This window comes from Oncorhynchus mykiss, chromosome 6 (assembly GCF_057628025.1).
Source record: "Oncorhynchus mykiss isolate SJ-2025 chromosome 6, ASM5762802v1, whole genome shotgun sequence".
Taxonomy (NCBI): Eukaryota; Metazoa; Chordata; class Actinopteri; order Salmoniformes; family Salmonidae; genus Oncorhynchus; species Oncorhynchus mykiss.
In genome coordinates, this window is record NC_143027.1 from 12,693,477 (window position 1) to 12,707,667 (window position 14,191).

The 14,191-nt window shown below is 43.4% G+C and overlaps 1 protein-coding gene across 2 annotated transcripts in view; it reads right to left on the reverse strand.

The window, feature by feature from the left end:
- The window catches only part of rhobtb4 (Rho related BTB domain containing 4), a 69,702-nt gene that overhangs the window by 31,735 nt on the left and 23,776 nt on the right, over positions 1-14,191 (reverse strand). Inside the window, exon 1 of one of the 2 annotated variants that reach the window (XM_036979424.2) lies at positions 6,323-6,689. The exons of the other annotated variant lie outside the window; for it this stretch is intronic. Within the exon in view, the coding sequence (XP_036835319.2) occupies positions 6,323-6,351 (29 nt within the window). The 5' untranslated portion in view covers positions 6,352-6,689. Of the gene's footprint in view, positions 1-6,322; positions 6,690-14,191 lie in introns of those variants that run through there. 2 annotated transcript variants of the gene reach the window in all.

A 14,191-nucleotide genomic window follows, 5' to 3' on the forward strand; every position in this document is an offset into this window, starting at 1 on the left:
ATCACCACTTTATTTTAAGAATGTGAAATGTCAGAATAATAGTAGAGAGAATCATTTATTTAAGCTTTTATTTCTTTCATCACATTCCCAGTGGGTCAGAAGTTTACATACACTCAATTAGTATTTGGTAGCATTGCCTTTAAATTGTTTAACTTGGGTCAAACGTTTCAGGTTGCCTTCCACAAGCTTCTCATAATAACTTGGGTGAATTTTGGCCTATTCCTCCTGACAGAGCTGGTGAGACAGTTTGTAGGCCTCCTTGCTAGCACACGGTTTTTCAGTTCTGCCCACAAATTTTCTATAGGATTGAGGTCAGGGCTTTGTGATGGCCACTCAAAAACCTTGACTTTGTTGTCCTTAAGCCATTTTGCCACAACTTTGGAAGTATGCTTGGGGTCATTGTCCATTTGGAAGACCCATTTGCCACCGAGCTTTAAATTCCTGACTAATGTCTTGAGATGTTGATTCTATATATCCACCTAATTTTCCCCTCTCATGATGCTATCCCTCCTGCAGCAAATGTCCCCCACAACATGATGCTGCCACTCCCGTGCTTCACGGTTGGGATGGGGTTCTTCGGCTTGCAAATATCCCCCTTTCTACACCATTGTCCTCTCCAAGCTGGTCACCAAGCTTAGGACCCTGGCATTGAACAACTGCCTCTGCAACTGGATTCTGGACTTCCTGATGGGCTGCTCCCAGGTGGTGAGGGTAGGCAACAACACCTCCATCATGCTGACCCTCAAAACGGGGTATCTACAAGGGTGTGTGCTTTGTCCTCTCCTGTACTCCCTGTTCGCCCATGACTGCTTGGCCACGCACGACTGCAACACTATCATCAAGCTTGCTGACGACACAACATTGGTAGGCCTGATCACCGGTGACGATGACACAGCCTACAGAGAGGAGGTCAGTGACCTGGTAGTGTGGTTTTGGGACAACAACCTCTCCCTCAAAGTCAGTAAGACCAAGGAGCTGATAGTGGACTAGAGGAAACATTGACGGGGCTGCAGTGGAGGGGGTCAAGAGCTTCCATGGTCCACTCACACAGTCATAAAGAAGGTGCAACAGCGCCTCTTCCCCCTCAGGAGGTTGAAAAGGTTTGGCATGGCCCCTCAATTCCTAAAAATGTTCTACAGCTGAACCATTGAGAGCATGTTGACTGGCTGCATCACTGCTTGGTATGCCAACTGCACCGCCCTCGATCGCATGGCTCTACAGAGGGTGGTGCGGACAGCCCAGTACATCACTGGGACCGAGCTCCCTGCCATCCAGGACCTCTATCAGGCAGTGTGAAATGAAGTGTGAAAGGAAGTCCCTGAAAATTGTTAAAGACTCCAGCCACCAAAGTCATAGACAGTTCTCTCTGCTTCCGCATGGCAAGTGGTACCGGTGCATTAAATCTGACACCAACAGGCTCCTGAACAGCTTCTTTCCCCAAGCCATAAGATTGCTAAACAGCTCACAGAATGGCTACATTGACTACCTGAGTTGGCCATTGTATTTTATTTTTGCACTGACTCAAGACTCTACACTCACACTCCAACACACACATAACACATGCACACACATTTATACTGACTCTACACACACACACACAATCATCATATACGAGGCTGCTACTCTGTTTATCATATATCCTGATGCCTAGTCACCTTACCACTATACATATCTACCTCTATTACTCCAGTATTCCTGCACATTTTAAATAAGAGTGTCTCAGTATGGGTTTGGTTGTGTCAGTGCAGTGCGAGCTTTCATACCTCTCCCAATGCTCCCTCCTTTTCTCCATCCACCACTCTTTTCGCTGTTTTATTTTTTTATATATTTTTTTCACCCCTTTTTTCTCCCCAATTTCATGGTATCCAATTGGTAGTTACAGTCTTGTCTCATCGCTGCAACTCCCGTACGGACTCGGGAGAGGCGAAGGTCGAGAGCCATGCGTCCTCCGAAACACAACCCAACCAAGCCGCACTGCTTCTTGACACAATTCCCATCCAACCCGGAAGCCAGCCGCACCAATGTGTTGGAGGAAACACCGTACACCTGGCGACCTGGTCAGCGTGCACTGCGCCCGGCCCGCCACAGGAGTCGCTAGTGCGCGATGAGACAAGGATATCCCTGCCGGCCAAACCATCCCTAACCCAGATGACGCTGGGCCAATTGTGCGCCGCACCATGGGCCTCCCGGTTGCGGCCGGCTGCGACAGAGCCTGGGCTCGAACCCAGAGTCTCTAGTGGCACAGCCTTAGACCACTGCGCCACTCGGGAGGCCTCTTTGCGGTGTTTCTATCTCCTTTCTCTCTCGCTCCACTCGATTACACAGCTATTCCCTCCCTGGGTGTTACTCTCTGTCCTTAGTTTAAGTATTCTTTTTCACACCCATTGCCTTCTCTCTCTACCCACTGTCCCTCCCTTTCTGGCTTACCTTCTCTCTCTACCCACTGTCCCTCCCTTCCTGGCTCACCTTCTCTCTCTACCCACTGTCCCTCCCTTCCTGGCTCACCTTCTCTCTCTACCCACTGTCCCACCTTCTCTCTCTACCCACTGTCCCTCCCTTCCTGGCTCACCTTCTCTCTCTACCCACTGTCCCTCCCTTCCTGGCTCACCTTCTCTCTCTACCCACTGTCCCTCCCTTCCTGGCTTACCTTCTCTCTCTACCCACTGTCCCTCCCTTCCTGGCTTACCTTCTCTCTCTACCCACTGTTCCTCCCTTCCTGGCTTACCTTCTCTCTCTACCCACTGTCCCTCCCTTCCTGGCTCACCTTCTCTCTCTACCCACTGTCCCTCCCTTCCTGGCTTACCTTCTCTATCTACCCACTGTCCCTCCCTTCCTGGCTTACCTTCTTTCTCCCCCACCTCCTCCTCAAGGCTAGAGTTCACCCAAACACCATGACACAGCTGGCTGCCTGTAGCACCCCCTCAGAGGATGACAGCTACAGTCTGCTCCACGCACGCATACACACACTACAAACACAAATTTAACTCTGGTCACGAGCTAGCTAATTGTCTTCCTTCCATTGAAAATGACTGGCGATGGTAGCTAGGTCGTTGATACTGTCGGCAAATGTGTACCCTAGGTTATTCATAAATAGAGCAGGTGTCTGTGCATGTCTGGACGTGTGTGTGTGCATGTGAGAGAGAGAGAGAAAAAAAGGGGGAGACAGTGGCAAGAGTGGCAGTCTGCTCTAGTCTACTTGCTCTAGTCTACTGCCTCAGCCTGGCCACACTAGTCTACTGCCTTAGCCTGGCCACACTAGTCTACTGCCTCAGCCTGGCCACACTAGTCTACTGTAAACAGCCTGGTCTCACTAGTCTATTGTAAACAGCCTGGCCGCACTAGTCTACTGTAAACAGCCTGGCCACGCACCGGTCTACTGGAAACAGCCTGGCCACGCACCGGTCTACTGGAAACAGCCTGGCCACGCACCGGTCTACTGGAAACAGCCTGGCCACGCACCGGTCTACTGGAAACAGCCTGGCCACGCACCGGTCTACTGGAAACAGCCTGGCCACGCACCGGTCTACTGGAAACAGCCTGGCCACGCACCGGTCTACTGGAAACAGCCTGGCCACGCACCGGTCTACTGGAAACAGCCTGGCCGCGCACCAGTCTACTGGAAACATCTTGGCCGCGCACCAGTCTACTGGAAACAGCCTGGCTGCTGTGGTCTGCTGTAAACAGCCAGGCTGCACTGGTCTACTGTAAACAGCCAGGCTGCACTGGTCTACTGTAAACAGCCAGGCTGCACTGGTCTACTGTAAACAGCCTGGCTGCTGTGGTCTGCTGTGGTCTGCTGTAAACAGCCAGGCTGCTGTGGTCTACTGTAAACAGCCTGGCTAATGTGGTCTACTGTAAACAGCCTGGCTAATGTGGTCTACTGTAAACAGCCTGGCTAATGTGGTCTACTGTAAACAGCCTGGCTAATGTGGTCTACTGTAAACAGGTCCAGGGGAGAGGCATGGGCACCCAGCTACAGTCTCCTATGTTATTAAACTGCCCCGGGCTTCTGACACACAGACCGACATTGACACACACAAAGAGCTATAGGAACACACAACACAAAGATTTCTAAATGCATCCATCACAACAGGCCTAATGGGTAGCTCTCTGCACTATGGGAGTATGTCTGGGGATGGGTGACTCTACTGCTTCACTGCCTTGTAAACAAGACATGCATCCTTCTCTGTCCTACTTCCTCCCTCTCCTCCTCCATCTCTCTGACCCTCATTTGCCAATCCATATCCTCCTAGGTTTCTCTCCCTCCCTCTCTGTCTCTTTCTCTCCCTTTCTGTCTCTCTCTAATGCCTTCCCTCTTCCTCTTTGGTCAAGCCATATCCCCAGGGTTGACAATGTCTTAGCCAATGGCAATGTCTCGCCATGTCCTTCCATTATCAATAGCTTCCATAGCTTCTGTTAGGAGCCTGAATAAACCAGACAGCCTTTCTTACACAATGGACATTACTAACAGTGTTTCATAAGCTCCAAGTGCACGTCACATGACCAAAACATCACCTGGGACTACCACTAACTCCTCAGGCATATGTAAACACCAGAGACACTTGCACACAGGGCTGTGCACAGCCTTTTCAGGGGGAAGGTGCTCAAAATGACAAGCAGTACACTCACAACATGTACCAGTAAACCAACCACCCACAAGAACACTTTTACTTTGGACTGCAGGATAAGTGTCACTCCTGTCACTCCTCTCAGCTCAGGCATCTGCTCTGTCTCAGACCCTGGCATTAGGCACGGCTCTGCCTGTCTGCCACACACTGCCCCAACGGCGTCGGTCTCATCTCTCTCTCTCCAATTCAAAGGTCATATGTTTACATTGCCAAAGCAAATGGAATAGACAATAAACAAAAGGTAAATAAACAAGGAAACATTAGTGAACATTACACTCACAAAAGTTAAAAGAATAGACATTTTACATGGTATACTATGCGCTATGTACAGTGTTGTAACAATGTGCAAGTAGTTGAAGTACGAAAGGGAAGACAAATATTGGTGGTATTTACAATTTGTTTGTGCTCCACTGGTTGCCCTTTTCTCATGGCAATGGGCCACATATCTTGCTGCTGTGACTGCATAATGTGGTATTTTGCCTAACAGATATGGGAGTTTATCGATGTTTGATTTGTTTTCTAATTCTTTGTGGGTCTCTGTGATCTGTTGGAAATATGTGTCTCTAATGTGGTCTCTCTCTCTCTCTCTGTTACGTCCATGTGTCTCAATGCAGCATGTTATCTGCTAACTTCTGACAGACAAAACAGGCCCTGGTCACTATAACGGCTTGTTTGGCCCTGTATCCATATGATAAGATATATAATGTAGATATAGGATAAAGCTGGGCATTCAACGAGAGCAGCATCATAGTTTTTTGTTTGTTAAATCCTACTTCCTGAGTGCAGGGCCGAAGCAGATGCAATGTTGTGTTTATTACACATCTATAACATATATGGGGAAGATAATTCCTCTTGTCCTCCCTAACAAAAAGTAACCTTTCCTCACAAGGCATTGGTTTTGGTCAACAGATAATATGACAAAGGATGTTTCTAACAGCATAATTGGCAGACTGCAATTCGTGATTTGGAGTACTGACTAACTGAATCACTGACAGTGGTACAGCAACCTAGCGTAACCTAACCCATCACAGGCCGTGTCTGTCAAATCAACAATCAATCTGCAATTCAGCTTTTCTTCTATGAAAGACTGCATTTTGAAACACTGCAAGGAAGCAGAAAGCTGCTGGAGACTATAACATACTATTAAATTGGCATCAATGAAAGGTGTTTTGTGTGATTGCTGATGCGCATCCATTCATAACCAAGCATCAGATTATTCATATTCTCTACAGTGTGAGACCCAATATATTGTTCACTGGTAGGAGACCTGCAGGCAACTGATGCATAAGCATTTATTGCTGACAAGATATATCCCCAAAATATACACTAGATTACTCGAAAACAAACGTGAAATTAGTTAAAATTGTGAGACAAAACACGTTAATGTGGAGATAAGGGTAAGTGGGTACACCCCAAACAGGTGCAATAGTCTTGCGTAACAGACCAAGCCCATTGCTGCACCACAACCGAACGCAAGCAGCTTCCGAGCAGCAGGACCCGTGTGCAGAAAAAAAAATCTAGCATCATTATTGCTTGTTACATTGTCATTGTAGTCTATTGTTGACAGCTCTAAATTTGGGGAAACATTAAAGCAGTGAGTTGTAATCACAACCTCCTAATGCAAAAAACAGAAACAAAAGGTAAACACGTGACCATTACGCCTGCAACACTGTTGCACTGTCATTTCCCCCTACCTTCCGACTGTTCCAGTACTGACCCACATGTCGGTCCGTCCGTCACATTAACCGGGCGCGAGAAATGAGTGGTGTGGAGGAAAGAAGAGGCTGCCTCCTCGAGAGCCTTGGCTTGAGAGAACTAGCTAAGTAGAGCTAATGTTGCACAAAAACTCAGCGCTAAAACAAAGATAGCATTTTCCTTCCTTTCACTTCAGATTGCTCACTGACTAATTTAGCATCTAGCTAAAGCAGTAAGTAACTCTGTACTTTTGCTTAAACTGCTCTTCTTTGGTAAAATATCAACCATAACCCTATCTCCCCTGTGAGCTAGGCGTCTATTAGTTCACGTCTCTCCAGCTGATTTCTTCAAAGTCACGCCCCTTTGGTGTGCGTCATGATGTCTTTGCGACGGGGAGCCAATGGTAAGGACTCGTGCTCTTCCTGTTACCGCCCTAAAGCAGTTTCCCCGCCCGTTAACAACCAAAAAGGAATTACGCCGATACTAAAATGTATACCAAACAAAAAACATTGATTTGAAAGTTTAACAAACCATAGAACTCTATGCACAAGGACTACTTTTCACAATTTCCCCTGATCATTTTACAAGAACACATCTGCAGGAATAACTGTACAGATACAACGTTCGATAACAGAATAAAACTGAGTGAGATTTTACCATAATACCAAATTTAGCATCTGCACAGTTTTTTCCCAGTAAATGTGTTTGTTTGTTTTTTGTCTCAGTGTAATTCTGTTATCGTGAAATTGCCCATTATCAACAGCATTGCCACAAGTGTATTTTGGCACAAACTGTAGATGAAACAAGTGGAACATCTATTTATGATTTTCAAATATTATACAAAGTATATAACATTTAAAATTCAGGTAAAATATTTGCCAAACAGATCACTGTGAGATGGTTGTCACTAGTTACCAGAACCGAAAAGTCCAAACTAGCTCAATTGTAAAAATTCCTGATTACTTTTTTGTTATTGTCTTTTTGGTCTTAATTTAAGGTTAGGGTTAGGCAGTGTGGTTAAGGTAAAGGTTAGGTTTAAATTCATAATTTTGACTTTGTGGCATTTTGACTTAATCTATTTTGACTTAATCAATTTTACAGCCTGAATGTAAAATTGGTTAAATTGAAATTGTGTGTCACTGGCTTACACACAATACCACATAATGTCAAAGTGGAATTATGTTTTAAGAAATGTTTATAAATTCATTAAAAATAAAGAGCTGAAATGTCTAGAGTAAATAAGTATTCAACCCCTTTGTTATGACAAGCCTAAATAAGATCAGGAGTAAAAAATGTGCTTAACGAGTCACATGATAAGTTGAATGGACTCACTCTGTGTGCAGTAAGTGTTTAATATACATTTTGAAGAACCTAACATGGTCCACACACACCCGCACAGTCGTGAAGAGGGCAAGGCAGTGCCTCTTCCCCCTCAGGATGCTGAAAAGATTTGGCATGGGCCCCTCAAAATGTTCTACAGATGCACCATCGAGAGCATCTTGACTAGCTGCATCACCGCATGGTCTGGCAAATGCAACGCCCTTGACCAAAAAGCGCTACAGCGGGTGGTGTGGACAGCCCAGTACATCATTGTGGCCGAGCTCCCTGCCATCCAGGAACTCTATATCAGAATATCTATATCAGAGGAAGCCCCGAAAACTGACCAACTGAGACAGCTTCTACCCTCAAGCCATAAGACTGCCAAATAGCCAGACTGCTAAATAGTCAATTAATGGTACCCAAACTGTCTGCACTGACTATCTTGCACTGACCCTATGCACACTCACTAGACTATATATACACACCATACACACACTCACTAACTAACTAGACTACATATACACACCATACACACACTCACTTGACTATATATACACACCATACACACACTCACTCACGCACACACATTGACACTCACACACATTCACTACACACACACACATAACTTTCTGCTGCTATTTTGTTCTTTATTTTACTCTTATTATTATCTATCCTGATGCCTAGTCACTTTACCCTGCCTTCATATACAGTGCCTTGCAAAAGTATTCGGCCCCCTTGAACTTTGCGACCTTTTGCCACATTTCAGGCTTCAAACATAAAGATAGAAAACTGTATTTTTTTGTGAAGAATCAACAACAAGTGGGACACAATCATGAAGTGGAACGACATTTATTGGATATTTCAAACTTTTTTAACAAATCAAAAACTGAAAAATTGGGCGTGCAAAATTATTCAGCCCCTTTACTTTCAGTGCAGCAAACTCTCTCCAGAAGTTCAGTGAGGATCTCTGAATGATCCAATGTTGACCTAAATGACTAATGAGGATAAATACAATCCACCTGTGTGGAATCAAGTCTCCGTATAAATGCACCTGCACTGTGATAGTCTCAGAGGTCCGTTAAAAGCGCAGAGAGCATCATGAAGAACAAGGAACACACCAGGCAGGTCCGAGATACTGTTGTGAAGAAGTTTAAAGCCGGATTTGGATACAAAAATATTTCCCAAGCTTTAAACATCCCAAGGAGCACTGTGCAAGCGATAATATTGAAATGGAAGGAGTATCAGACCACTGCAAATCTACCAAGACCTGGCCGTCCCTCTAAACTTTCAGCTCATACAAGGAGAAGACTGATCAGAGATGCAGCCAAGAGGCCCATGATCACTCAGTCGTATACAACAATCAGTCGTATATTGCACAAATCTGGCCTTTATGGAAGAGTGGCAAGAAGAAAGCCATTTCTTAAAGATATCCATAAAAAGTGTTGTTTAAAGTTTGCCACAAGCCACCTGGGAGACAAACCAAACATGTGGAAGAAGGTGCTCTGGTCAGATGAAACCAAAATTGAACTTTTTGGCAACAATGCAAAATGTTATGTTTGGCGTAAAAGCAACACAGCTGAACACACCATCCCCACTGTCAAACATGGTGGTGGCAGCATCATGGTTTGGGCCTGCTTTTCTTCAGCAGGGACAGGGAAGATGGTTAAAATTGATGGGAAGATGGATGGAGCCAAATACAGGACCATTCTGGAAGAAAACCTGATGGAGTCTGCAAAAGACCTGAGACTGGGACGGAGATTTGTCTTCCAACAAGACAATGATCCAAAACATAAAGCAAAATCTACAATGGAATGGTTCAAAAATAAACATATCCAGGTGTTAGAATGGCCAAGTCAAAGTCCAGACCTGAATCCAATCGAGAATCTGTGGAAAGAACTGAAAACTGCTGTTCACAAATGCTCTCCATCCAACCTCACTGAGCTCGAGCTGTTTTGCAAGGAGGAATGGGAAAAAATTCCAGTCTCTCGATGTGCAAAACTGATAGAGACATACCCCAAGCGACTTACAGCTGTAATCACAGCAAAAGGTGGCGCTACAAAGTATTAACTTAAGGGGGCTGAATAATTTTGCACGCCCAATTTTTCAGTTTTTGATTTGTTAAAAAAGTTTGAAATATCCAATAAATGTTGTTCCACTTCATGATTGTGTCCCACTTGTTGTTGATTCTTCACAAAAAAATACAGTTTTCTATCTTTATGTTTGAAGCCTGAAATGTGGCAAAAGGTCGCAAAGTTCAAGGGGGCCGAATACTTTTGCAAGGCACTGTATCTACCTCAAATACCTCGTACCTCTCCACATTGATCTGATACTGCTACTCCCTGTATATAGCTCCAATCTTGTGTATTTTATTTTATTCCTCGTGTTACTATTTATTTATTTTATTTTTAAACTCTGCATTGTTGGGAAGGGCTCGTAAGCAATCATTTCATAGTAAAGTCTACAACAGTTGTATTCGGCATATGTGACAAATAAAATTTGATTTGATTTGAATGACTACGTCATCTCTGTAACCCCCACATACAGATAATTGTAAGGTCCCTCAGTCGAGCCACGCATTTTTAACACAAATCCAACCACAAAGACTAGGGAGGTTTTACAATGCCTTGTATAAAGGGCACCTATTGGTAGATGCATATATATATATATATTTTTAAAGCAGACACTGAAAATCCCTTTGAGCATAGTGAAGTTATTAATTGCACTTTGTATGGTGTATCAATATACCCAATCACTACAAAGATACATGCGTCCTTCCTAACTTTTTTTCAATTTTCCCCTAAAATGACATACCCAAATCTAACTGCCTGTAGCTCAGGACCTGAAGCAAGGAAATGCATATTATTGATACCATTTGAAAGGAAACACTTTGAAGTTTGTGGAAATGTGAAATGAATGTAGGAGAATTTAACACATTCGATCTGGTAAAAGAAAGTTAGTATTTTTTTTGTACCATCATCATTGAAATGCAAGAGAAAGGCCATAATGTATTATTCCAGCCCAGGCGTAATTTAGATTTTAGCAACCAGATGGCAGCAGTGTATGTGCAAAGTTTTAGACTGATCCAATGAACCATTGCATTTCTGTTCAAAGTTTTGTATCAAGACTGCCCAAATATGCCTAATTGGTTTCTTAATAACTTGTCAAGTTCATAACTGTGCACTCTCCTCAAACAATAGCATGGTATTCTTTCACTGTAATAGCTACTGTAAATTGGACAGCACAGTTAGATTAACAAGAATTTAAGCTTTCTGCCCATATCAGATATGTCTATGTCCTGGGAAATCTTCTTGTTACTTACAACCTCATGCTAATTGCATTAGCCCATGTTAGCGCAACTGTCCCACCAATCCTGTAGAGGTTATTAAAACAGTTACAGAGTTTAATGGCTGTGATGGGAGAAAACTGAGGATGGATCAACAACATTAAAGTAACTACACAATTCTAACCTAAATTACAGAGCGAAAAGAAGGAAGCCTGTGTAGAATAAAAATATTCCAAAACATACATCCTGCTTGTAATAAGGCACTAAAGTACAACTGCAATAATAATAATAATAATAATAATGTGCCAAAGAAATGAACCTCAATACAAAGCATTATGTTCGGGGCATCACTGAGTACCACTCTTCATATTTTCAAGCATGTTATGGGTATGCTTGTCATCAGCAAAGACTAGGGAGTTTTGTAGGATAAAAATACATAGAATAGAGCTAAGCACAGGCAAAATCCTAGAGGAACACCTGGTTCAGTCTGCTTTCCAACAGACACTGGAAGACAAATTCACCTTTCAGTAAGACAATAACCTAAAACACACCCCAAATCTACACTGGCGTTGTTTACCAAGACGACATTGAATGTTTCTGAGTGGCCAAGTTACAATTTTGTCTTAAATCGACTTGAAAAACTAGGTCAAGACTCGAAAATGGCTGTATAGCAATGATCAACAACCAACTTGACCGAGTTTGAATTATTTCATAACAATGTGCAAAGATTTTACAATCCAGGTGGGAAAATCTCTTAGAGACTTACTTAGCAAGACAAAGATGATTCTAACATGTATTGACTCTGGGGTGTGAATACTTGTGTAAATGAGATATTTCTGTATTTTACTTCCAATAAATGAGCAACATTATTATTATTATTATTTTTACATGTCATTTTGTCATTATAGGGTATTGTGTGGAATTCAGGCTGTAACACAACGAAATGTGTAATAATCCAAGCAGAATGAATACTTTCTGAAGGCACTGTATGTGAGATCATTGGCATGGCAACGTGCTACCACACACAGCAACACCAACAGTCATGTGCTCAGCCACCCCTGTAAATACAGGAGCACAGAGATGGCACTGTAGATGAGAAAGGTAAGCCTCCCTCAGCTGTATAATAAACTAGCCATTATTTTTCATGATCGGAACGTCTGGGAATTCAGTTCCTGGAAGCTATGCCACAGGGGATTAAGTGCCACTGTGTTGCCAAGAATAAACATTTATTTAACGTAACGCATGACTTTATGTTTTCATTATAAGGGCATAGATTTAACACTTAAAGCTGGAATCCTTCATTGAAACAATAACAAAGTGACACCCTGCCTGTGTTTTGGTAAAAAGCTGAGAAATGTAACCACTCTCAAATTCAAAGCATCCATCATTTCAAAATGATACTTTTAGCCATGTGTTGAGGCTATACCGTGTTTGTTTACATTAACTTGGCTTGCAAACATTGGAGTATAACAAGTTGAACTGAGCTCATGAGGCATTTATAAGTTATATTCTTCAAGAATCAATGGGTATATATCATTAAGTTATAAGTCCAAAAATTGATGTAGCAACTAAGGATTCTAGCTTTAAAGGTAGAGTCAGCGTTATGACGTAGATGCAGAAAGTAAACAGCATAGTGGATCAATTTCTGCAACAACTAAGAGTGTTGAAGCACGAGGCTCAAGTTCTCCGCTGTTTTGGTCCAGTGGCTACCACGTTGTACAAGTGTGAAGCAAACCTGTGCACACACGACGATACTGTGTGTGACTGTCGCTCATCACAATATCTGCAGTGCTGCACGTGGCAAAGTCATTTCACTGAGTCTACCTTTGACTACCCCCTGCACGGTGACCAGACAATGTGTCCTGTAGGATGTTTCTTTATATTGTAATTACTTCGCCACTATTGGCCTATTTATTGCCTTACCTCCTTACTTCATTTGCACACACTGTATACAGATTTTCTATTGTGTTATTGACTGTACGTTTGTTTATCCCATGTGTAATTCTGTGTTGTTGTTTTTGTCGCACTGCTTTGCTTTATCTTGGACAGGTCGCAGATGTAATTGATAACTTGCTCTCAACTGGCCTACCTGGTTAAATAAAGGTGAAGTAAAAATAAAAAATATATATTTTGGCATCACAGGTGATAGGCTCACTCCTTAGCCTTTGGCCTATGCGCCCAATATTTCCAATGTTCTCATCTGATGCCCAAAAAATCCTCTGGATGAAAATGTTGTCATTAAAAGGTGGGAATTAGGGCCAACATTTAAATGCTACCCAAAAATACCCTCTACTGATTGTATAAGGCAAAGAAGACTGACATCTCCTGGTGGACCTAGGTACTTCATGTTCAAAAAGAATGTAGGAGGAAAACATGTTTTGGTGCTGACAGGTAGTTCTGTCATTCTGTAGTGAAAGGCTGTTACTGCTCGGGAACAGCTTAGCTTACGCCCCCTGTTCCCACAGTCTTGTCAATGCAGTCACTCAGCCCTGTCCGTCAGCCGACACACACACATACACACGCACAGACTCACACACAAACCTGCACACGAGTGTATGCACGCACGCACACACGCACACACAGCCCTCACCAGACACACACACGGATTCACATGCACTCACCTGCAGACGCGTGTACACACACTCAAATGGACACACACACACACACACACACACACACACACACACACACACACACACACGTCCTGAGAAAGCGCTGCCCCCTTGCCCCCTCTGGCATGGCACAAATGGAACGTCATGAATGATGGGATTGGAATGCTGCATAAAACAGGGGGGTCATGGTCTTACACTGAGGGCTATAACATTAGAAGAGGCAGTGCTTGTTAAGAAGGTGCCTTGTGACAGAACTCTCAAGTGGCTTCCTTGTTCCAGTTGCAAGAAGCACTGGGCTTGTATCAGTGTTTTATTACTATGTTATTACAATTGTATTACACATTGTTATTAAATGTGTTTGGAAATGTATCTTTGCTGCTGTACTGTAATGAACTGTGGTTTGAGAATGATCCTTGCTGGTGTACTGTAATGAACTGTGGTTTGAGAATGATCCTTGCTGGTGTACTGTAATGAACTGTGGGTTGAGAATGATCCTTGCTGGTGTACTGTAATGAACTGTGGTTTGAGAATGATCCTTGCTGGTGTACTGTAATGAACTGTGGTTTGAGAATGATCCTTGCTGGTGTACTGTAATGAACTGTGGTTTGAGAATGATCCTTGCTGGTGTACTGTAATGAACTGTGGTTTGAGAA